The 27,977-nt window shown below is 31.7% G+C and overlaps 1 protein-coding gene and 1 long non-coding RNA gene across 3 annotated transcripts; one reads left to right on the forward strand and one right to left on the reverse strand.

The window, feature by feature from the left end:
* Nucleotides 1-5,721: 5,721 nt before the first annotated feature.
* On the reverse strand, nucleotides 5,722-16,014 carry LOC103308197. Its single transcript, XR_510360.3, has 2 exons — nucleotides 15,490-16,014; nucleotides 5,722-6,014 (listed from the first exon to the last, which is right to left on the reverse strand). It is a non-coding gene; the product is annotated as an uncharacterized LOC103308197 (long non-coding RNA).
* Nucleotides 16,015-16,667: 653 nt separating this feature from the next.
* LOC100159431 (uncharacterized protein DDB_G0271670) lies at nucleotides 16,668-20,756 on the forward strand. Of its 2 annotated transcripts, none has more exons than XM_029491554.1 (2): nucleotides 16,668-17,770; nucleotides 18,371-20,756. In XM_029491554.1, the coding sequence occupies exons 1-2, from the start codon at nucleotides 17,201-17,203 to the stop codon at nucleotides 18,464-18,466; spliced, it is 666 nt and encodes a 221-aa protein (XP_029347414.1). In that variant the 5' UTR covers nucleotides 16,668-17,200; the 3' UTR covers nucleotides 18,467-20,756. The 2 variants fall into 2 exon arrangements, with proteins under 2 accessions (XP_029347414.1, XP_001945451.1); XM_001945416.4 differs by having other exon boundaries at nucleotides 16,672-17,654.
* Nucleotides 20,757-27,977: the final 7,221 nt, after the last annotated feature.

A 27,977-nucleotide genomic window follows, 5' to 3' on the forward strand; every position in this document is an offset into this window, starting at 1 on the left:
ATTATATAAAACAATGCAAATTAATATCAATTAAAAAAATGTCAAACAGCATAATACAAATATACTTTATATATAATATATAATATAATACTGTTATTAAAATAATTAAAATTATACAATTTTAATAATTCACAATTAAACATATTTCTGGCCACAGCATTTTGTCGCCCCTAAAATACTGACACCCGGGGCAGTTGTACCCAGCCCACCCCCCCCCCTAAATACGGCCCTGACTTACTTACAAATTGTTCAACCATAGCCTTAATATATATTAATTATAATAATATATTAATATGTAATATTTAATCCTAAGCTCGGTAAGCCGACACTGCAAGAAATGCCTAACCTTTCATAAGAATTAACAAAATTAATTTAACAGTGTAAACAATCATATTTTATTATTCTTCTTCTGACTTCATTTAATAAATTTCATAAATGAAAATATTTGTCATCTGAATTTGTCTTTTTATCTTTTAGAGTTTTAGGTCAACATATAATACTTTATCTACAGTCCTTCCCTTAAGAATCCACGTTGATACATATAGTTATAGCTGACTTGCTCGACTGCTGAGTTAAATGTTGAGTCATATTAATGTCTATAGTCTATAGAACTATAAGTTATTAGTGACTTATTACGAATATCTGTATAAGAATTTACTATTTAGATCTTACTTCGGGGTTTAATAGTTTTGTAAAAAACACCCGAATAAAGTACTGCCTCATGCGTCCTAGACTGAAAAAAATAGGGAAACCGACACTAGAATATCTGAACGTTTTGTTGGGGTGAGGTCCCCCTGCACCACCTCCTCAACAATCCCCCCCCCCAAACAAAAAAAATAAATAGTTTAACACTGGACCTAACACAGATATGTATTGATTAATACGACTATTAATTATTATTTTATATTTTAGACAAGATAAAATGTGACGAAGCAAATAAAATATGTTGATAAATAGGTTGTTCGTTGGTTCTATAGTTACACGATGCTAAGCATCTAAATTCTTATTTGAATACAAAATAACGATCGCCACGATACACAAACACTGACTACGTAGAATTTTTTAATAATTCATCATACAGTATAGAATTTAGACGTCATTAAGTTTCTAATTGAACAATTTTCGATAGAAATATCGTTTATCAATTCAACAAAGACTTATCAAGTGAAAATAATTTATTTGGGGAATTATTTTTCTCAAAACGTTATCCAAACATGATATTTGCCTACAATATTACATATTTTATAACAATAGTAAAATGTTGCGCTAATATAGAATTATAGAAATAATTGTAATATACTAACAAGTTTTTAAATAACACTTTTTCTAAAATATAATGAAATATGCAAAATCAATCTCTAGGTAATAGGTATATATAATTTCACCATTTCACATAACAATAGTTTCTATCTTACATAGAATAATCTATGACCACTAGGTAAAAGACAAATATGCAAATGAAAGAAGTCCCGAACTTTATACAATAATAACACATAGGTATAATGTTGTATACTAAAAACTCAAAACGGAATAATTAAGATAAATATTATATAAAATACTTATACAAAAAGCGGTATCAATATTCAACTTTTCAATATTTTATACCGATATAATTTTAAGTATTTTTTTTTTTGTTTTGCGATGGTCAAGTTGGACGAAGGTCAAGGATGCCTATATGAATCGCATTATTCTATTTATACAACACGACTTGGACAAAGATAAACCTTCAAAATTGAAACACATGATTTAAAACTCTTTTATTCTTTGATGTATCTAGTATTTTAGTAGGTATTTGTGTTATAAATAAGTCAGTGGTGTATTTTTATAATCTCGCTGAAAAATATAGGTACGTAAAAAAATAGTTATCGATATTATAATCACGTGTAAGGTATAGTGGGGTAAGTGTGATGCAAAAATGAAAAGTTCATTTTGAATTTGACAATACTTTTTTTTTTTTAATTTAAAACTGTTATTGTTCCGTAATATAATACCTCTAAATATACATAATAAGAATTTATAGTCAAAAAAGTTATATTATCACTCACCTAAAAATAATTTTTTTTTTTTAATTTTAAAACGTCACACCATGAAAAGGGGCAAGTGCAAAATCGGATTGTTTTTGCTATTAGTATTACATAAAATGGGGCAATTGAATAATAAAGATAAAAATAAGCTTTAATTTGATTTTTGTTTCATTCAAATATCTTGATTCATTAAGAATTGACAGGAAGCACAGGAGCTCTTTATAATTTACGTACGTACCATTTTCGCCTAAGCAATTGACCAAATATAATTTAGTTAATTAGTAAATAATAACTTAGTTTCAGTTTAAATTAATATCGTATAAAGGGGTAAGTATGACATCAGTGGACAGTGATACACTTTCCCTATATTACGATTTTACTCTTGCCCCGATGTGTATTTTTACTGGGGAAAGTGTATAATCGAAAAAACAACGTAAAAATATGTCAAATATGAATAACAGACAAGTGAATCTTAAAGTAAACATTATATAAAGTATCTTTACCTTTTCGTAAATTCAAAATTTAATGTTTGTGTTGACAAAAAAAATATTTGAAAACACGTTTCCATAGAAAAATACGATATACTTTTGTAAAAAAAATATATTTTGTGATAACAGCATGATAGATGCTAGTACAGTGCTGCAAATTATATAGAAATATCCAATGCAACTATCACCTTACAAATTTCTAGTTTCACTATCAATAGATTAAATACTGATCATGATAACATCTGGTTTTACACTTACCCCGTTTCTACACTTACCCCACTTTACCTTACGTAGATGCTAAACACGCAGGTAAGATATACAAATTAACCTTGTTAAATTCTTTTTATCTCAAAAAACATTTTTTAACGAAATTTTTTTTAAATTAGAGACAAATAACCATAGGTCTATTGGTACTTGAAATTTTTACCAAATAATATTACAATTTTCTAATCATTTAATAATTTTTAAAATATTTTGAGCTATTTATACATATTCAAAAATATTGTTTGGGTATTATTTCGATCTATGTTTGATAACATTTTCAACAGCTTGAAAATGTAATAATAATTGAATAACTGTCTGTCTCTATGAAGCACGCTATATGCCCTGATTCGGACAACATCGAAAAAATATTCAGTTTCCTTAAATTAACCAAATTTCACAAATTAATTTAATCAACTTCACATGTTTTAGAATTTCACTGCATGAGTATAATTCTGTTCTCTCGACTTATCTGTTTAAACACATTGTAATTTGTAGTTATCAAAAATCAATAGTTTATGTTGTCGCGGGCCGTAAAATAAAAAAAAAATAATAAAAATAATAATAATAGTTGCATACAAAGATCATCATAAACTGAACTTATAGAAATTTAAAATTATCAAAAATACTTAGTCACATATTTTGTTTTCATATCCGTTTGAAGTATAATTTTAAAATTGCAAATTATTTGAGTTATAATTTTATTGAATTTTTAACTTTAATAGTTTAAGCTTAAAAATGTAATAGGTACAACTTGCAAGGTAAGATGATATTAGAAATAGCATACTAAAAATATCGAAAATTCATCTGCACAATTTTCTTCATAGATATTATTTTAAGTATTAATTGTTATGAAATTGGGTTGAAATTGGATAAACGAATGACAACGATTTTTGATCTACTTAACAGTATTAGTTATTTTGTCGTAATTCAATTTTTGCTATTTTAATGATAATTTTGATTTTTGCTAAATTGGGGAATTTTCATTGATGCCAAAGTCATAAACCTCGAAAATTTGCGTTTTGCGGCCGCCTTGACATTGTAAATGTCGGTATACACCATAAACATGCCACGTGGCTAAATTATTTCCGTGTAATTTTAAGTGATTTCTACAGTCAGATAAAATTATATTGATGTTTTTTCCAAATACCGACGGATAATATTGTGCGTTACTTTTTAACTGATGTAGGCCATGCAGCGTCTTACATGATTAAATCGTTTACATCGCTGAAACAAGCAGGAAAATATGATCCATGTTACGTGTGTGGCCACTGTGGCACATAGTCTTCACAAGGCGACAGAGAAAGATAGAGGACCGTCAATAATCTTATATCTATTTTTAAAACAACGGTTAACAAAGTTACAAGTCATAATAAGATCCTTTAAAATCTGAAGCCTCACATTTATGTTTGCCTCCAAAACCCCTTGGGGTACAATATGGATTAAGGCAGCAAATTATATAAATATATGATAACGCATATTTAGTTGATTTAATATTTATAGTGTTATAAATACTAAGCTCTACTCATAAGTTAATAACAATAATTAAAAAATTATTATAAATCGTATAATTATTATAATTTATTAGAAAATAATTTTGACTATATTTTATAGTATTTCTTAGAACAACGTTTTAAAGTTTAGTTAAATGGATCGGAGTAGCACAAGAAAACCCCCCAAAATGCTAGTGTATTACTCCGCTCATCAAAATTTTAAAATACTTATTAAGTTATAACTCAAAATTCATAAGCTATACCAACTCATCCAAAATTCGATTTTTACACATAAGAAAAAGACAAAAATACTCTGATGCTTTGCTACTATTGCTTTGAAATAATAAATAATTACAGATGTATATGTGATTATTCAATAAATTACAAAAGTTGTAACAATAAAGTGGTAAAAACATCATTTTTTTCAAAAATTTTGTCTTGTAGGCAATTACTTAATTATATGTAAATAGATATAATATTTTAAAACGTCAATAGTATTTGTATTAAATCATAATACCTATGTTAGTACAAGCTAGATGTTATATATTTAAATATATATAATATGAATATAATATATTATAAATAATACGATTGTACTTTACTTAATTTGAATGATTTATTTTCATACAAACATATTTTAATATACTAACACATAAAGTTAGTTTTTATTGTCTGTAAATTGTTGCAATATATTATTGATATTTAGTTAGGTTTAGGTAGGTATAAATAAATAATTTATTTTAGTGTTTTTATTTTGTTCGATACTTCGGTAAATATATATTTTTAATAATACCCTCATGTAAATTATGTTTTAAATTCTAAATAAAACGAAGTTTCATAGAAAATAATAATTTTTACTACCTAGGTCTTATTTTTCTAAACTTATTAGTTAGTAGGTAATATATTACTGTAATAAATTACTGTAGGTATTCATGACAAATCAAATTATTTTTATCAAATGTAAAATGTTGAGTTTTATACAGAAACACTGTGTTACTATTATAATATTATTTACATATATTACCATAACCAATATGTAGGTGAAATACGTGTACAACGTATTACGTAAGTATTGGGAATATTGAAGTACCTACGTATATTATACTAGATATAGTTATCACTTACATCCTATAGTTCTTATATTCATCAAATTTATTAAGTACCACTTGGTACCTAAATATTTTTAAGAATTAACTTACATCTTAATTGTACACATTACAAAAGTCCTTAAAAACATTATGGTAAACATTCAGCTCTAGTAAAATTCTTCTATCTAATGAAATGATTTATCAATATTTGCAAATTTATTGGAACGCCATCCTGTGGCCGGAGTGAGCGAAGCTACAATTGTAGGTATCACTACAGTCAGTCTCACCTACACAGGTTAGTCTCAGTACACTTCACTGTGTGGTTTTTAGGAATTGGGATTATATTTTAATAAAAACATTTTAGATATATAAACTTATTTTTATTTAAATAAAACGTTATTACTTATTACCTAGTTATTATATACCTAGTTGTATAACCTTGCCTCTATAACACGAGGACATTTATTACGATCCTTCGAATATTGTTTGAGTTGAATTATAACTAGTTCCACGACCATTGTACGATTTGTGATTTCCAAGCTTCATGAATATTGTGAAAAACGACTTTCGTGTACGGCATCGATTTTGATTGATGGAGATTGGTGACAACCTGAACGCCAATTGCCTTACTCAAGATCTTTGACAATTGACAAGTAACCGCTATAAAAACAAACAATTATAATAGGAATTAGGAGTGACCAATTGTCTTACTCTTGTGTATACAATATATGAACCATCGGAACCAACAGGGTTAAGTTTAAAAAAAAGAGTCATAGGAATAGCGTTTCAGCAGTAGTTTTTGAGCAATCACGTCATTTTCGAGACGATACAGTGTTTTATTAAACTATAATAGAAACTTATAGTACCTATTATAGTAAATCGGATAAAATTGTTGATTGGTTTTTATTTTATTTATTTATATTTTGATAATTATAATATGTATATAAATATAATAGAACTAGCTGATCCCGTGCACCTCGTCGCCCATTAAAAATACCTACTCCATATGTATTAATCTCTAAACGTTAATTAACATAATCAAAAAGGGATTATTATTCCGAAAGGGATCCATTATTCCGATGGCCACGCTTGGGTGTGTGCTGTAATTAATATCGGCATCATAGTGTAGTGCACAAAGGTTCAATTCGGTGGTTCGTCTGGATCGAGCACCCATTACTCGCATGGTCCCCAATCTTGCTTCTCGGTGCTCGTCTGTCTCAGATGAGCGGACCCGTGACTGACATTCACGGTTTGTCCTCACTCTGGTTTCTCTTTGCTCGTCTAGCTCGGATAAGCGGGCCAGGGACTGACGTTCTCGGTTGGTCCTCAACCTGGCTTCTCTTTGCTCGTCTGTTCCGCGGCTCGTGTTCCCGCTTCTTGCGTGCTAGAACTGCGGGACTATTTATCGATCGTTTGTTGTTGGGCATAATAAATTAACTAATAATAGTAGAAATTCTTATAATAGTTGCAATTGAATTCGGTTATAAATATGAATCGTTGGGCACTATAATAAATAACAAACATTTTAAACCATTGGCAACCAATAATTATTATTATTATAGCTTTGAAACCCACGGTAACTATTTAAAAACAAAAAGGTCCATAAGTTTCAAAATATTATATAATTGATTGCCATGGGTAGATGGACACACCCGTACTATATCTGATCCTGTGCAATTCGTTGCCCATTAAAGACCTATAATTATAAACAACACTCATGGTAACCTTGGTAACCATAGTAACCATGAATCATGGTAACCTTAATAGCCATGAAATCTTGGTAACCTTAGTAACCATGGCAACCTTGGTAACCATGGTAACATGGTAACCTTAATATCCATGAAATCTTGGTAACCTTAGTAACCATGGCAACCTTGGTAACCATGGTAACATGGACACACAGACACACTGACATACATTCATTTTTATATATATAGATAATAGATACTATCAATAATTATGTCCACGTGTATACAGACCACACTACCACAATGTGTCTCAAAGACTCAATTAAAAAATATGCTAATTGAAAAATTGATATAATTTGTCATTATATTATACGCGACCTTAAGATTTTGGTAAACTATATGTCTATATAGATTATAGATTCTATTATACTAATATACTATATAGAATATTTAATAGAAATAATATCAGTGGCATAATTAGGGGGGCATTTACCCCCTTTGTCATTAGTGGGCTGCTGTCGGGCCGGATGTAGGCTAGTTTTGGGACTTCATATAGTACCTAGCTAATAGGTAATATATTTAGGTATCCCTCTTCATATTATGTATCGATTATTTAGTCTTTTTTATCTCTCAAAAAAAATAGGATATATTATATGCCTATGATATAGTAACCAGTAACCACTAACCACGGTTATCTGAGATAGTAACTATAGTATAAACTTATGTAAGAAGGCTATTTTTAATGAGATAAAAATGCAATTGTAATGTAATGTAATTGTTTTTTCAGTTTTATTGTGTGCCGACAAAAAATGTTGCCCCCCCCCCTCTCAAAAACTGAAATAACACCACTGAATAATATAAAAATATATTATTATTATTATTATTATTCATTATACTTATTATTAAAGTAAGTAAAAGTGTAAAATAAACATTTCATAATTTATTGTATAGGCAGGCATCTCAATAGACAATTTGTATTCACAAATTCTAGAGATTGCCGTCTTTAAACTTTATTTAATCTAATGATTTATATTTATATTACTATAATTGATTGACATACCAACCACACTATTTCAAATCAGAGAATTTACTATTAATGATTTAAATAATAACACAAATACTAAAATAATATTTATAGTAAAGTATAAATTTGAGTATTACTCAAATGGCGTAGGTAATATAAAATATAAATTGTCATTATCTTAATAGTCCATAAATATAGGTAGAATATAAGCAATATACCCACGTATATAATATAATATTATAATGATTTATGTATATTTTTATTCAGCAAGAATTACAAAACCATAAAACAATTTTAAAATTAAAGGAATCAAAAACAAAAATATTTGATAAAATAGTGTTCAGTTGTTCAGTAACTTCTTAATTAGTGCAAAAAATGTTTCAAAAACTGTAAAAATAAAAGTATTAAAAGTCACAAATACTTTATAACACTACCTACAGCTAAAGTAAACAATAGACATTTTGAATTGCGAAGGACGGTAGCAGTACCTTCACAGCTGTGAGAATCTATGAATTATTTATATAAATATATATGCCTAAGATGTAAGAAAATATAAGGAAACACGTGCTTACTCTAAGGTATATACTATTATATCGTATAGTCGTACACACTGCACATGTTATTATATATTTATATGTGGTTTCTATACTACACAAGTACAATTATGGCACAATAGAGAATAAATTGATTTTCTGTATAGCAATGACCAGATTCTTAGAAAAATTTTCAAAATATTTGAAACTATCATACGTTTTTAAATATGTACTTAATAATTAATCTAAATTTAAAATATAAATTATTTATTTTTCATTTTCCTTAGATAATAATTATAAGTTAGGACGTTGGTAACCGATGCAACACAAATCGTATAAAATTATATTAATTTAAATTTAAAATGTAAATTTTTTATTTTTCATTTTCCTTATTTTAGGTATGAGTTAGGACATTAGGCAACCGATGCAACACGAATCGTATAAAATATTAATTAACATTTTTTTATACCATTTATGTATGCTGTTTGTTTAATGGCTATACAATTTTAAATAGTAAATATTAAATTTAAATTACTATAATTATTAATAAGAATATACCATAAGGCATAAATGTACACATGATACACCGAATAAATTAAACAGTATAGGTATGAATAACATTGTTACACTATTATGACTTATGAAGTATTGCTTTTACATTATTATGCCAATGTACCCAATACCAATGACTCATAAATCTCTCATATGATTATTTTAATATCTAGGTTATGCATCGATTCAAATTCTGATTTTGGAATTTATTAATACACTTAAGAACTCTATTTTAAAATACTAAGATTTTTATACCATTTAAGAAATGTCCTGTAGTTATAAATGTCATATTTAGTTCCTATTATACTCGGACAATTTTAAGAATTTATAAAATATTAATACTACCTAATACATATATTAATATGAATAAGTATTATTTTTAAATTATCATGCACCACATATTTTCCAAACTTATTATCAAAAATTCAAGGATATTATTCTTAGTACAAAAGTTTAGCAACTCAAAAACTGCTCAGAGGAATTTGAGGGACTAAACATATTTTGTGAACCACCCTGTATATACTATCCTTGACGTTCAATAATTAAACCGAAGTAAAACTTAATTGTATAATACTACAACAGTGGCGTATACAAGGGGGGACTTGTGGGGTCAGATCCCCCCTGATTGGCTTTAGCTCGGGCTTTAGTGTGGATAATCTTCCATATTATTGTGTTTGATGTGAATTTAGAATCAATTGAAATTATATTCATTGTTCCTTATTGTTAAATATTTTACTACCAAGTAAAAAGTTTTGAGAGAGTGGGAGATTTTCCTATTTTCCCCTCCCATTTAGCTATGTTGTTTTATATTTTTGATTCCTCCCCCTTCAAAAATTATGTAACGTCACTTTACTACCTTACTAATTATAAGTTTATAATTATTATTAAAATAATCATTACATTAAAAATTAAAACGAACAAAAATAAATATATTTATGTAAATATGAACTGGCTATTAATAGGTTATCAACTATCATATTAAGTCCGTTTATAATTATATTAAATATTAACCGAACAAGCTCATCCCGAGTTTTTCCTTTAGTATTAAATTTATTCGAATTCTGATTTCTGATTACTCAAAAGCCATTTTTTCGCATACTTGAAATTTTTTTTATTACTTAAGAATAGTGTCCGGTGGCAATACAAACTTCTGTTTTTAAAACGAAAACCACCTTTATTACTGTAACTTATTTATTGGATAATTTGTATGCACTTGATTAGGAAGTACCCAAGTAATTTTTCAGTTGTTTAAATTGTTGTACTAAGGATAGTACTCCTTAAAAATTGTTTTACAAAAATAAAAAATAGATTTAATTTTGGATACAGTATTTATAATACTTGGACCATTTTCACTAACCATATACTTTTGTATGGATTAATACATAGCTTCCGAATCTTCCAAACCCATTATTATGCAAAGTTAAATAACTCAAAACTACTTGTACGAATTTTGATTTTGATACGTTAACATTTTTAGAAAAATTATCAACTACATTATTTACAGTAGAAAAGGGGGGTTCTAATTTAAAAAACAAAAGTTTGAATCTCCATAGGATGTTCCTAAATTAGTACAAAAAATCTCAATGATTTAAAAAAATGGTCTTTAAGTAAATTTAAATATTCTAAAAATCATATATTTGAATAAGCGCATTATAAAAGAAAAATGGGTGAGCATGCTTGACGAATCATTCAGTATATATACATTTAGGTAGTGGTGAGGCGCAGGATAACACAATATAATATAAAATATATATATATGTATTATGCCTTATAATATTTTATAACATTAACAGTTTTTTACTGTAGTAAAATAAATACGTTCTATTGTTTTAAAGTTTTGAACAGTATAATTCCTAAACTATTATGTTATACTCTTTAGTTTATAATATTTATATAGCCATAAAGGTAGTAAGCCAGAAGGTATTTTAAGTAGCTTAGGTAGGAATATTATCATGTGATTTTATATTTATGAGAATATATTATATAAATTATAATACTATTATCATAGTGTCTCTGTGTATAAGCTTTATCATTACCTAATTAAGTTTGTTACTTCATTATTTATTTAATAGAAATGATTTATTATTTTTAATTTCTAAAATGAGATAGTGATTATTTGTTATCATCTCGTGAACATAAAAAAATTGTAACTATCAATGCATATTCTGATAATAGTTTTAATTCATAGCAAACTATTTTAAATAACTTTGCATATTTTTATCTATGATAAAAATAATAATAATTATAATTCAAGTTATTTCTTAAATAGGTATCTTTTGTTTAAATAGGTACCTAGATAATAGGTATATATTGAATTTAAATGTAGTAACAAACTAATGGTTATTTCTAGTGGTTGATTATTGTCGGACTTATCATGCACTTGACGTCTTGACACTTGTATCATTCATAACAATATTTCAAATAGTAATAAGACGTAAACTTTTTAAATATCATTTGTTTATTTAAAATGACATGACACATCAATGGGTAACCAAAAATGAGTTTAATTATGTGTAATCACTACGCAATGTTATAATGGTCTATATTATACTATTTCGATTTATGATTAATTTATAGTAAACGTTAAAAGAATAAATAGAATATAAATAGTTCTCCTATGATTCACTAAACATTGTCAAACCATTAATTAATCCTTTTTAATAAACGCACGCATACAACTCGTATTGAAAAAAATGAACAAAGAGATTTTTTTAATGTTGCAAATGAAATATTTCCATCGCATCTGCACGTCTGCAGGTCTTTTTAGTTTATGCAAATCGTTTTAGTGTAGGTAACCACCTGTATTATCTACAATTATAATATAATATACATTTTGTACGAGTGGACGTCAACCTGCCGACGACCACACATTCACGATTCACACGTGTACGAAGTATGATATTAATAAAATATATTATTAAACAAAACAAATAAAAATTGGTGCTATACACCAGTGCAACAAAGACATAGCGTATATTATATTATATATATGTAATTCATGACCTCATACTTGAATACTTCACAGTCGTGCTCGAGCAGTAATACATCGTACACGATTTGGCCTGAAGTTTAACAATACAACGAATGTGTGCAATTCAACAAGATAAATAAATATAGACGATATCATCTACGTTGTGAGTTGTGACGTTAAAAGGAAAAACGAAAATAATATAATACGAACATCGCAAATGTACGAATTCAAACGTACAGTAATCGAATACCTACAAAAAACATCTAACGAATGCATATAATACACAATGGTGTATTTGGTAAATAGATTTAAGTGTATACGCACATTTACTAAGAAGAAACCGAATTATGAAAAATAAAAACCTTTCGAGGTGCCCTGGATTCTTACCTTTAACATGTATAATAGGTCAATTCACTTAAATATTAAAAACTACTAAGAAAAACGGATTCTTATGAACGTTCATTTTCCGTGTAATGAAATAATTATTGGGAGCGTAGCGAGAACTATAATTTTTATAATATATTCCTGGCCAATGACCGCCATCTAAATAAAATTATCCTACAATAAAAAGCCAGTCTGCTTGCGATTATCATTTATTACGAACTGTCACAATCACTAAATATCCAAAAATTGATAAATGCAATGAAACATTATAAATTATATTAATATAATTTAATAGAGTGGTGAATAATACAAACCACGTGATGGGTATACGTATATACATAATTATATCGTATTTCTCCACGTATCACTGTCAAAATAATGTACAAATGTACAATACTGTACTAAAATATTTGATGTTTCAATCATGGATGATATCGTATAATATTATCTACGGTTAAAACCGTGAGTTTATATTTTCATTTGAGAGGGGGGAGTGGTACTAAACTTACTTTGGATCAGGAAATGCACGTGAATTGGCATTTATAATATTAGTATATAGTTTGTATACCTATAATAATTATTGGATGGCACGATTTAGCACGAAGGTTCTAATAGTAATCGGTTAAACGTGTTGAAATGAATAAATTAACGACTCTTTGAAGTAGGTATCAGTCGTCTCGTTCTCCTATCTCTATTTATTTCCTCTCACTCGCATTTTGGTTAATATTCCGTTACTTTTATTGCCCGTGTCCCGTACTCTACTCACTGCATGCCACGTGACGTCTGCTCGTCTATCTCTCTTCCGCAGAATCACACGAATTATTTCGGTTTCAGTTATTTTCGTACAAACTGCACGCGTCGGCGTCACATTGCCGCCCGCCGTCCCGTGCATATTATTATATTATTTTATATTATTATTATCGCTGTGTACACTGTGTATGCGCTGTATATCCGGCCAAAGGGTTATTCGTCACACGCCCATAGTCACTCAACACTTCCCGTCACGTATGTTGTTTTTTCCGCACACGACCGAAAATGCTGCCAAAACGATTATTGCAAAAATATGCAAAAATCGGTACTTTCGCGTATAAACCGGCTCCGCCCCGCCCGACGATGACGAGTAGGTACTAGGTACACGTAGGAACACGTGGACACTTTTTTATGATCTTCCGATTTCACTTATTAGTTTTTTTTTACCCAATTATATGAGTTCGCTGACCGGAAACTTGGACTGTATCGATCGCGTAAACTATTATATTATTTTAATAAGGGTGGGAATTTGGCAAATCGAAATCTGGGGTTCGAGTATTACAGTAATATTATATATTAGTATAAATTATCATATGTTATGTAAATCGGACAAATTGTTAATGGCTTACTAAAGCATACGTAGCCACGTTTAGGTATAGGTACAAGTGCGTAGTACAGTATAACGTTTCGTCATTTTTAATTGAAACCACGCTGACCCAAATTGAGCACATCGTATTTTTTTTATTTCCCAGACTTCAATTCATGCACATCGTAATATTTTATTTCCCACTTTCCCAGACAACAATTATTTATGTCATTCGCAAACATTCATTTCACCGTAGCACCGTACACCTATAGCTGTGTGGGTATTTCACTGTATTTGTAATTTTATAAAGCAATATCCCCGGGTCCGGAGATATTATAATTCATGGTCTGCCCTCTGCGCGTTATTTACTTAAGGATATTATACGATATTTATTAGCGATTATTAGTCACGTAATAATTGTTACTGTATTATACACTATATTATTATTATGACCGAAAGTCATAGCGTGTTGCGTCACCACTGCAGACTATCTAAAGGATCTTATTATTATTATTCTCCACATTATATCGAGAAAAAACATATAAAATAATGAATAATGGGCGAGTAATAATATAGGTGCTGAATATATTTGTTGCATTTTAAGCGATATGGATTACGGATGTTTAATATAACATTACAAATACTGGCGCGGATCTCGGTTTTCTCTTGGACGAGCTACCATAATATTTTATGTTTGAGAATCAAAATATTATATTCACTCGCATTTCGGGCCTCGCAAACGGATTTTGTTTACGGAAAGCAACGAAAACGTGCACACGCTCTCATCATTCGTACATCAAGTTTCGAGAATATTCTAGAATTCTTGATTGTGCCGCCGCAATGCAGTGCGTGTGTGCACATTCATTAAACGGTGGACATTATTACCGGATACTTTTACTTTTATATAATAATTATTAAACTTTCCCCCGTGTTTACGGGTTTATGGATCTGAGTTTGGGTTTGTGTACCATCACAATAATAATAATATAATACGTATCAACCATCAACATGATAAGAATAGAAGGAATAGATTTCATAAAAATAATATTATTATAAATGCGCTATGTGGAACGTTAGGCCGGATGAAATCGGAAATTCGCCAGATCGACACGTAGACAGCAACAACAAAAAAAAGTCCACCCGACCGACCGGAGCGGATCGAGAAAATAAATTCGTTTCTCGACGACGACGACGACGACCTAATTCTCCGTTTGGTCGTCGCGCAATATCAAAGTATCAAACACGAAACTAATCGATCCGTAGAAACAGAGACGACGAAAATAATAACAATACCTACAATTATTATCTTTATTTAATTTATTTCCACGTCGTGAACCTAATCGTAAATAAAGGCCGTCAGGCGTCAAGGCACGTATTAGGTGCTGCGACTGTCCCCCCGAGTCGCGTACGATTACAATTGTTTTCCCAAACATTATTGCAGGAAATATTTCTGTCATAAATATTATAATAATATTATTAAGGTTTCGAGCAGACGACGTGATGTTTCATAAGAAAAACCACGAATCTCACGTCGTTCAGCTGCAGCCTACGACAAACGAGACCGTTTCGCCGAGAAACGACACGGCCACGAAACGTAGCAAAATATTTGAAAATACCTATACAATATTATTTAAACGCAATACGTACTATTACAATAATATTATATAGCTACGAGCGGGGTCGACGGCAGAAAACCGTGACGTGTCACTCTTTCCGATTTCGCTCCGAACTTGGCGACCGGACGGTTTTTTCACGGCGGACTCACGTGTCTCCTACATCGTTACAGTAACGATAACGTTTTTTCGTGCACGGTACTCGACGGAGCAACGATACGCAAAAATCCAACGATTTTCCCATCGTCCGCCGGACGTGCACGACACGACGGCGATGACGGACTCGCGTCCCGAGAAAAACCACCATTATGATGAGTTTGCTGCGAGTCGCGGACAAAAATACGAAATACGAATAATATCATGCAGACGCATTTACTTGTCGTACAACGGCGAAGACGACGGCGACGACGATGACAATAATTTAACAAAATATATAATATTATACGTGTGGAATATTCGACGCACGGCCACCGCCGCCGTCGGACATGACGACGACGGCGGCGGCGGCGGCGGTTAACGTTCTGGCGTTTGGGAACCACTGGAATTCGGTTCACCGCCACGGCGGTAGGCGGGCGGGCGCACGGGAGCCGCGCGCGTACGCGTCGCGCCATCTGCCAGCACCGGGACCGAAATGCCGCCGACAATATTCCCCCACGGTACGACGGAGGTGCGGTGGATGGGCGGGCGAGACCCGTCGTCATAAAAACGACGCCGCCGTAACGTGTAGGACGAAGGAGGGTAGGGAAAACCGTTGGTTCACGACGGCGGTGTGGGACGGGCGGTAAGCGGTTGCCACACGTGCACGCACGCACGTACGCCCGAGTCTGCTGCCACGACATCAGCGAGGGGAGTGCCGCGGGGACGGTTCGGATCAATAACATCCAGACGACGAATGCCTAATGCCCCTCACCCGCCCGCCATAACCGACCGTGTTTTAGGACGCCGACCGACCGGTGTAACCGACGCGTCCCCGAGGCCACCGACGGCGGCGGGACGGGTTTCGTAACGTCGTCCCGGTGGGTGGGGGATGGTGAGGCGGTGAAGCGGACCCGGTCAAGGCATGGCGGTGAAGCGGACCCTGTTATGGCGTGGCGGGTTTGGCGGGGCATCGGGAGTGGTGCGGTGCGGTGTTGATGGTGCGGTGGCGGCGGCGGCGGTGGAGGTGGTAACGCGCGCACGCACTGCGGAAAGGTCACACGGCCAAAGTGATTCTCATTCCGTTGCATTGCTTTGCACATAGTCACGACTCGCACACCGTTCTTAACGTTCGACTCGTCCAGTGGAGTAAAATAGAGAAACGAAATCGGTATCGTTACAGAAACGTTTTTTTTTTTTTTAGATATAAACGCGCGCGTATATAAACATAATATACGTCCTTATCCGAAATCGAATTTATAAATTCCCGCCAGTTGCCGACCGACGTGCATACCGGTAACAATCTTTCAGTGCGAATTGATAATAATAATTTGAATTTTGAATTATTTATATCGGTCCATACCGCACAACGGTTCATAATAATTTTATTATTAAAATATATTGAAATCGTATTGAATTAACAATACGTATACGGAAAGTGAAAAATAAAAAAGCATCGACAAACGGAATAAAAGAAAAATTGTGATAGGATTGTTGGACGGAAAAATCCGTCGAACTTCTTGGCAAATCGTTCGCTCCGAAGAGTGAAACTCGTGTCGATTCCATATTTATTTTTTTTTTTTTTGTGACACTTGCACAGTAAAATAACCATGGCTTTTATGATGCCTGTTGTAAAAAATGATTACAATATTTACAAATCGAACCGGAACAGACGAGTTTCCGAGTGTTCAAACGACAAGACATCCGGCTCGTCGGGCTCGTCGTGCGGCGGCACCAGGCGGGTGCACAGCGGTTCCCGGTCTGCGGACGGTCCGTCGCTGTCCACGTCGCCTGGCAGTGATTTCATGGTCGGCTCACCGGCGCACCGATCGCTCGGTGGAGTGTCCAGGCAGACAGCTTTCCACCATGGCAGCCAGCAGCACCACCATGGAGTGGCGTCCAGAAACTCGTCCCGGAACTCGCAGTCCAGTCTGCAGAGCCCCGCCAAGTCGTCGTCGTCGTCCTCGTCGCCCCCCAAGGTGTCGTCCACGTCGTCGCTCAACATGTTCCACTCGAAGCTCGTCGACAAGCTCAGACGGTCGCTAACGTCCAAATCCAAAGACAGTGAGTGTCAGTCTCTAGATAAGAAAAAAAAACCACCCAACCCTTGCACGCCTAGCGTCACCCATCCCCGAAGGAACGGCTTGAAAGGAACGTCGGGTTCGCTTGTTTCAAACCCGGTGCGTTCATACAATTTGTCGTGTTTCATTCCGACAAGTGTCGATGTTTAGGTGTTTGTTTGTTTGCTATTTGACCGTTACCTTTGGTATTAATGCATTATTAGTAATTGGCTTGTGACGACTAAACTTTTGTACGGTCTGTTTGCCGTGTCTCCAATAAACCCTACGTTTAACACTATTAGCCCAATATTCATTGTATTTGCTATGACCCAAATTTCATTGTATTCTCATGCTATTCAACTATGTATGACGATAATTTAACCTTCTCCTTTGTAAGATTAATATAAACACGTTGTTGTTGTTTTTGTTATTATTGTGCATTAGTATGTTACTATAGGTAGGTACTTGTAAAGCTTCCAAAAGTAAAAAAAAATCATTAATATTGTTGTAACCACTTTTAAGTCTTATTGATGTTAATATTAACACTAAATAAATATAATCAACTCTATAGTTATATAACCTACCATCAACTATACAAACTTAGCCAGGTCTTATTTATAGTTTCTCCCAGCATATACTACCCAATTTAACTTAAACTATTTCAATAACTTCTAGAGACTAAGACATATTCTAACAATAGAATTTATGTGTGTTATTCAGATAGCACATCGACGACGTCCAGCAAGGATATTGCGAGGAGAAGATCCTGAGATATGGCCAAAGGTGACGACCATCAACGGTCAGTACCAAACCTGACTAAATCAGCAAATAGCCGGCCAGTATCCAGTATGGCCACGTCCTGTCCTCTGGGCACCAATATTGGGCTATGACAAAATAAACAGTAAAAAAATCAAGAAAACCTACAGCAAATCATAGTGTGCTCTTGTGTGCAAGGGTAAGTGCCGGCACTTTGTTTAGAATAATAAATTATTTATTACACGAGTCGCATCTCTATTAAAATGCTGACTTTGTTTTTTTTCAAATGGATGCGTCGTGTGTTTTGGTTAATAATAGAGAGTATTCTAAAAAAATGTATAAATAATAGCCTATTTTAAGTTGATACCTAGCCTATATTATATAAAAAAAATTATTAGTCACATTTTATATGTACATATTAATATTGACAGCTTATGGCTTATCTCAGCATTATGGTTTATTTTTAATATTATTTTTAGTTCTTTATGAATACTACTATTTGAAAAGTAAAGATGGTACCCGACTAATTATAACTTAAGCCTATCAATCAATAGGGGACAAGGTCTTATAACCTTAATGTTTAATGTATTATACTATTGTTGAAAATGTCTTGATGTATTAACAGTGATCAAAAAATGAGGGTTTTTTAAAATTAAGATACTCTGATAGTGTCAAATATAAAATCAATGCAATTTAAATACAATTTTTAATCCAACAGGATTCTAGGCAAGATTTAAAATAAATTACTTGGTAGGCTCTTATTGTTCTTTCTTACCAACCCGCCTACTTTAGTGTATAAATTAATGTATATAATATTATATCAATATGTAATTTGGGGGTAAAATTTCATTCAAAAACTTTTTTCATAAAATATCACAGATCAAATATTTTTAAGATATATTGAAAAGTATTTATATAGAATATTTTGGCTGCAATAATTTATAACTCGCACTCCATAAGTCTGATTGACCAAATAAAATTAAAAATACCATATCACAAAATGTATTCTTTTGCAAATAATTTTAATGTAGTTTTTGTTCGTAAGGGGCAACATATGTCCCACCTGGATACTCAATGATAGACTGTACTTAAATTTGTTAGATGTTCATTAGGCTGTTACGTTGTATCATAAAGGGAAAATTATTTTAATGGGTTGGTAAGTTAAGCCTGATGCTCTGTTTTGTTTATAATAGGTAAAAATTAATCAACCATATATAATCTGTGATACGTTTGTTACTATTTTTTTAAGATATTCAGCTTTTATCTTTATTTATCTAGGTAAATAGGGTTTACTAAAACATAAAAATAAAACTGTTATTGTTTTGGAGTTAGCTTAAAAAAAATACTATTATTACATTGGGCGCCTGATCGTTAATTCTGAATTATTCTCTTTCAATGAACTAAACAATAAGCTTTTTTTTGTCATATGAATATTATGCATTCTCTTACAAAAAAGTGAAAAAACTGTCATAATACTTTTTAATTTATACACATATAACTCTCTCATATGCAATTACTCATCTAAAACAAATAGTTGCCTTAACCATATTAATTTTAACATTGAAAGTTATTTAATATAGTTTTAATTATTCATTATCTTGTAATAGTCATTTGATATTTAAAAATCAAAGTACAAAATAATAACAAAAAGAAACTGTGTTACCATTCATTTTTTTTATTTTAAAATGTATGGATATCATAAATCTTGATTTAAATTGTTCATAGCATAACTACATCATTAACTCATATCTAAATTTTATTATTATACTAATTTATTTTTGATGGCGCCCAAACAACAACAAAAACAATACTTGTCTAGAAACCATAATAAGTTACAATACTGAATGTGATAATAACTTGTCCTTTGAAATACAATAGTCAAAAATATTTGTTACGTTTAATTATATATTTTGATGAAAAAAAGAAACTAGTCTCTTTATTTTTTTTATTTTATTAAGTTATTTTCCTGATACCAAAATAAATTTTATCACCGGTTTTTTTTCCAATAAAACAAAATCATTGAATTAGACTGATTGATAGACTAAATATTGTACACAGTATTAATGTATAACTGTTTTAAAACTTCAAAAAACTTGTACTTAAAAATATCTTACAAAATTATGCTGTTATTTTACTCTTAAATTATTTTAACTAAAAAAAGAAAATTGTTAAATTATCTTTATTTACCTTTTTATTTATGTTTTTCTGTCTGTACGCAAAAAAAAGTAATTCTATATAAGTCTATTTTATTGTATAAGTGCCGGAAGAGAAAAATGTATTTTACATTTTGATTTGTAATAAAATTGTAATAAAATCCTTAATTAATAAAATATTATTTTTTATTGTTCAACATGTTGTTTTAGTCATTTTTTTCCTTAACCTATTCGTAATACATAACCCATGTATTCGAATTCAAAAATATTACCCAAACAATGCATAGAGCTAACTTTGTTAGTTTCATGTAAATTGGACCTTGGTACGACGTTATTATAGTTCCTACGCGAATTACAGAACAACCAGCGGTGTACCATATTATAATGGAACAGGAAATAAATTACGCGTCTCTGTGTATCTGAGATTTAAAAATAAAACTACAAGTCAATTCAATTATTCGCATGGTAATTTCACGACAATTCGACGACGTTAGAAAATAAATCTTATGATATTCATTCATCGGCCGTGTTCGAGAAAAGGTCTTTGCAAACAACAACTATCGATCCTCTTATCATGCAACGAAGGAAAGTATTAGACATTTTCCATTATACATTTTTGAATACATAATATATTACGGAAAGGTATCCCCGACAATGAAAATTCTTATGATCGATGAAGTATTAGCTGCGGACTGCGGTTATCTGGCCAAACAAGGAATTGGTGATTTTTACAGTGCAGATGATCTATTGACTATTTTCTGTAGTTTTTACACCTTATTTTTAATACATAAAAGTTGCAGCTCTTCGAATGTACTATTTATAGATATTTAACTGAATAAAGATTAAAATATATCGGTATAATATGATACCTTTCAAGGGTTTTGTTTAGAATTGTCTATAATAGTTTCCCGAACAATTTTGTTGAGTAGAAAAACGTACAATGTCGTTTAAAATAGTTTCAACTACGGATGTTCATAATTTCATTGATTATAAATATATATTATATAATATTTATAATCAATGATAATATTTATAATATTCAAACGATGTTGTATGACATATTTCAAAAATATCTACTAATGAATTTTTAATATTATTGTTCTAACCGTTACCAAGTTATCAGTTGAGCAAAGGTCAGAGGATGATTGTTATTATAGTTCGTATAGTAAATTGCTATATGGTTAGGTAAGTCTTTAGGGAAACACCCCAGCCCTAAACGACTTTTGGACGATATTGCGCCCGTCTTAATAGTCCCTATTTATTGTGAAATCTATAACTGCAGACTGAATGACGTGTAATAGAAAACGAAAGCGATCTGATCAGAAAGAATATGTCACACAATATTACAATAGTAATATTTAGTTTTAACACTTCAAAGTTCAAAGTGATTAATAAACAGTTAAAACCATAGCACGCTATTCGAAATTTTTCCTCTAGAAGGAAAATCTATGAATCATAAATATGTTTTTGTCAATAAGTAACCATGACAACAAAAACGTCTATTGTGCAAAATTGGTTTGGAAAAATAAAATATCTATATACCCAGCCCAAAATCATATTTACCCATGTGAAAAAAATTAACACAAACATTTAAATAATACCTATATATGGAGCACCAATATTAAATAATAGTCACCAGTACTTAGGTACTTATTTTCAAGTTTCAACAGTACTTGTGATGGCACGTTCTTATAATATTATATCGTTAACGATTGCGATTAGGTAATACCTATAACCAGCTACATCTAAATGCATTTTTTTTTATTACTTAATCAGAAATTACCGAGCGTTGTTTTATACAATTTATAATAAATGTATAATACATTTTTCTACAAAAACTGGAAAATATTCCAACCCATATATTTTATGTGATTAGACAGTAAGCACAAGGAGGGCCGCATTTAGGGTGGACAGTGGCGTAGCCAGGATTATGAAATGGGGGGTGTTTTAAGTATAGATTAAAACCAAGTTTTTACAGTTTTCGTATATAAATAAATTAAGAGATCAGAACTTGACTTGTTGCACTAAAAATTATCGAAATATGCAGTCAAAATTCTCAAAATATGCTTAAATATATTATGTACTATGTAGCAACATTTTTATGTTATTTTTTAAAAATTATAAAACATATTGCAATTTTGGTAATAAAAAACTAAAAAAATAAGTAGGTACATAAACCTGATAAAGAAATAAATAACAACTTAATTTTTAAAAATACTGGCATACAATAGGTTAATAAATAACGAATAACGTGATATGCGAACACCGTGATAAACGATACACGCGTACTATCAGTTCATTCATTCGTTCAATCTACAATCTAGATGTCAATTATAGTTTAAAGTGTTTAAACACAGTTTTATCTGACAAAGATACTTATGAAATCTTACATATCGTCGCCTAAGAACAATCATGGCCAATCTCAAAAAATTCAAATATTATGCGTTTTATGTATCAATAGATTCATATTTTTGAGACGCGTGAGATCAATTAGTGATTAGTTTTGATGTTTGACCGTTAGGTTCGCTGTGAAAATTCCAAATGTCATCATGGCCTATCTAAAAATTTTATTAGTGGTATCATAGGTGGTATCATGGCCTATCTAAAATTGTTAACAGTGGTATATGTTATATTATCATGGCCAATCTAAAAATTTCGGAACTGCCACCAATAATAGAGATCCGTCAGCAGCTAACAACTCGATGAAATTAGTATTACTAATATTATAATTATTATTGACAATAGATGAAACTTTTAATGTCAAAATGTATAACAACATTCAAAATTCCTAAAAAAAAAACAGTTTTTTGTTTACCCTGAAAAGTTGGGAAAACTGAGATTGGCCATGATGGTTCTTAGGTGACGATATGCGAACATAGGGCCAACTGTAGCCAAGCTCCACCAACAACTTTAACAGCCCTCCACCCCTCCAAACATTTACTTATTTTTTTTAAGCTTATTCAATTGTATAATAGTATGGTGTTAGGCTTCAGCCACCCCAAATCTCAAAATTATTGCCTGTACCTAACCAAACATAATATTTTTTAAGATATTTTTCAATGTTATCCAAATATAATTTTTCCCGACAATTGTATGTACATTTAAGTTAAAAAGTACACAAATATGCAAATTTAAACTTTGTATTTAATTTCACCATTTCATAAGACAATTTATAACTTGCAAGCGGTCTCAAATGCTATAAACAATGTATTTATTAGGAAGGAAAATGTCAATGGGAGGGGGGGGGGTTAAAACACCCAAAACCCCCCTCTGGCTACGCCACTGAGGGTGGGGCACTGACTACAACTGCCCCGGGCGTCAGTATTTTGGGGTCTCCAGAATTTTGTAGTTGGCAATTTGTTCCTATGGGAATTATTAAAACTTATAAAATTGAAATTATTTTAAGGCAAAATGAAATTAATGGATATTTAAAATATTTCGTGACAAAACTATAAAAACTATTCAGGATATCTGGATGTGTGTTGTTTTTTGAGGAAAAATGATTTAATAGGTACCCATGTATACCTTTATATAGATGTTTTTCTCAGAGTGCTATTATATGTACCTACTCCTGTAAGTAATTCTACGAGTCAATGAGTCATTCCCGTGTTTAAAACGTGTCACAGCATATCTGAAGTCTTACCCCTAACAAAAGCACACATTATTGTAAAACAAATATTCTTTTCTTTACTCAAAATCTAAAAGGTTCATAAAGATATATATCTCATATTTTTTGTGGTTAGGCCCCTTAGCTTATGGAGACGCCAAATTTTTTATGCACCTGGGCACAAAATATCTAAGTGTGACTCTGACACAAGGTAAGTATTACCATTGATTATGAATACTATAGATTGCTCACAAAAAAAAGTGGTATCAATGGTATTGCTTCATTGGGAGTTTTTTAATTTAATTTTGTGTGATTTCGTTTATCATTAATTAAATTAAATTAAACATTGACATACATACTCTTCAACAAAATTAAATACTTTTGTATATTATGTATACCCATAATCTATAAAAATACCTAGATAATGTAATTTTTTTTATCATATAAAAGATATTCCATTTTATTAACTTTTTATATTGACACTTTTCAGACTATCAGCGAGGAAAAACCTTAACAGTTTCAACTATATATACATAATACCTACAGTATTCTGAACAATTTTTTCAACCGACCTACCTATATGTTAATTTAAATATTTTACAGACAATTCCGCGTTTAAGGTGCAATTCAATACAATAACGCTGTAGGTATTCGTAATAATATTATGCACGCACGAGGTACGACCCGCTGCGTCCGCTGTGTCACACTTGGTAAATTTGTTCATATAAATTATTATTTTTAGGCATTCGTGCTGGAATCTATAGGCAGTAGGCACCCTCGAACGAATGGTTTCCGGTGTCACCTCAGCTGAATCAATAGCTTCGCTGTTATGCCCATATTCGCAGAGGAGTGTCCGCATCAGAGCATTCTCATAGCAGCTAAGTTGTGATGGCGATGGCATTATAGTGATGTGCACGCAACCAGCCGAATCGCCACGACTCGTTAAAATTTTAATTTAAGGTACGCTCGTCCAGAAAGCGACGTGATTTCCGGCCGCAGCGCCTAAGTGTATTATTGGCGAGGGTATTACTCGGAAATGTCAATGTCGAGGTCGTCATCGTGGCTGACGGATCGGTGAAAAGCTTCGAGGGGGCGCCGTCCCTCCGACCCTGCCTCCCCCCACACACGATCCGGCGTAGTTGCGGTCGTGCGGCAGACGACTGGCGCATGACGTCAGTCGCACCTCCACCCACCACCGGTTGAGGGGTAAGCTACCCCATTTGTACGGTTACCGTCGGTGACGCATTTTCACCCCCTGTCTAGTAGGTACCACTCGCAATGGCCGAGTCGAGTACTCTCTCTCGCACGACGTCCGTTCTTCCAAAAACCGACAACGCCGTATTATGCTATTATATACAAATGATTGCGTATTATTATTATTATTTTCGTTGTCGACGTTTTTTTAACAATATTATTATTATTTGTTTAAGTAGGTAGATATTGGTTTTTGTTCCCAATCGGTTGTCACTTATTGTCGGCGGACTATTGATCGAAAACAAAACAATATTGACATCCAAAACACAATAACATTAATCGAGATGTATAGATTGGCAACGATAAAAAATTATCGCGGATGATGTAGCCATGTAGGTAAACAATATGCATAAATAGAAAGATAATATTAATAAGTTATTAGTAGATTGATTTTTTTATTTATAAACAACGCGCGTACACTCTGATCAAAGTTCGTTGGAGCTATTATTATGACCACTGTTGTACACTTGTACTTGTATAGTAAGTTGTGTGACGCGCGAACGCATGCTGATAAATTATAATAATAATATTATTCAAGTTAAAAAGCCTCACGTAAACAATATGTGTTGATGTCCCCGCAAGTTAACTATAGTCTATAAAAAGTGAAATTTACTATAATCTTATTCTTATGTATAAATAAATATTGTAGCACACGTTTGTGTGATACTGCGAAGTTCATATTTGTTTGTTATGTCTTTAATATTAATAATAATAATAATAATAATAATAATAGAGTAGTAGTAGTGTAGTAATAGTACTATAGTAGTAGACAGTGGTAGTAGTAGTAGTAGTAGTAGTAATAATGTTACAATACATTAATATTTGTTATTCCGGTGACGTGGGTCGTTGTTTTGTAGGTTAAAAACAGAAGTAGATATTTTTAGAACGTTTTCGAATGTTATTTACCTACCGCTATTATTGTTGATGTTGTTGTGGTCAACAGATTTAATTGCTATAACCGAACGATAAAAAATTGTGTCTACACCCAAATAACAAGACGACGTCCTATGATTATCGGATAAAAAATAGTGTAAAGTAGCATTAAATTAAAGTACCAACGTAATAACCCATCACATGCCACATCTACCTATAATCAATATGTGGTAATGGTAAATATAATATTACTAATTTGTTTAGGTTTGAAAATGTTAGTAATTAAGTAGAATAAAATTCTGATATTATACTGTAATTTACTGTAGTATCATTATTATTTAGAAATAACTAATAAATTATGTTCCCAATCCTTATGTAACCTGCTAAAATAGAGTATCTGAGCGTCGGTATTCGATTTCACTGTAAGTAACCAGACTAAGTTTTAGGGAGGGGTATTTGGAAAAAAAACTATAATAAATCTAAAAATTGTGAATAAAGCCAAGTTTAACAGTTGTCATCAGAATTTTCAGGGGGTGGGAAATTATTGTGTATATTCGTCTTAGCAACATCTCAAAAAACCGTTGAAATGGAAAGAATTAACATTATACGTATTATGTATATTTTTAGATGATCCTTCTACAATCTGAACTTAGAACAATTATAGCTATAATGCTATATTACTTGGGTGCTTCATGCTTTACTATCGGCGCATACGCTTATAGTACCTATATACTATACTACTATTATAGGTAGTAGGTACGCTTTAGATCGTTCGTTTAGATATGAGCACTGATTGGTAGGCCTCAAGTCTAATCTGTTATTACTTATTAATATACTTACTATAGATACAGGCATATCGAAAAAATAGAATAATATTCTCAGAATAAAATGTTAAAATGATATAATATATCCAATCTGAATTACATCAAAATCAAAAGTTGATACAACGATGACTTGGCGCCAGGGTGATGACTACAAAACACAAAATAATAGGTATGTTATCATTTTGAATGCATGTTATGAGCAATATTTATAGTAGGTATATATTATGTGCTTACAATTTGTTTTCATCCATTGTAAGACGTAAAGTATTGGGTGGTATAGAGGTTTTTTTTTTGGAACTGACTAAAGTAAAAATGTATTAAGACATTAAGTACTGTTTTCAGTTTACTCGACTTTGTATCAACATTTTTAGTTTTTCTATTGAATTCATCTTTAATTTTACATAATAAAACACTCAAAACATCATTAACAGTCATCGATATTATATCATATTAATTATATACACTTGTGTATGTGTACACTATATTATTATATTATAAGAACGGTAGCGCAAATATTGTGTCATACGGTAATACGGTATACTTAGCTGATACCTATGAACATTCCGTGAACCACATACATCTCCAATTAACTTGAGATCTTGCGCAACTCAGAGGCGTCCAACATAATTATATTACGGTCCGATCGATAATGAGCCGAGATAACGACTAGGCGTACCTATAGAAAAAAATAAGAATATTATTTACTGTTATTATATACTCGTCATAATGTACTCCAGAGACGTCCCATCGATGATAATGATTAGACGAATATGAACCTATAAATAGTACTTCCCAAAGTCTGTGAGACTTTGACCAGGCTCGTGTTTCGGATTCACAACAAGCATCCGACAAGGACGAAG

The sequence above is a fragment of the Acyrthosiphon pisum genome, chromosome A3 (assembly GCF_005508785.2).
Source record: "Acyrthosiphon pisum isolate AL4f chromosome A3, pea_aphid_22Mar2018_4r6ur, whole genome shotgun sequence".
NCBI lineage: Eukaryota > Metazoa > Arthropoda > Insecta > Hemiptera > Aphididae > Acyrthosiphon > Acyrthosiphon pisum.

Coding starts and splice junctions, on each gene's coding strand:
- LOC100159431 (XM_029491554.1), top strand. CDS start 17,201: ATGGCTTTTATGATGCCTGTTGTAAAAAATGATTACAATATTTACAAA. Junction 17,771..18,370: donor GTTCGCTTGTTTCAAACCCG/GTGCGTTCATAC, acceptor TGTGTTATTCAG/ATAGCACATCGACGACGTCC.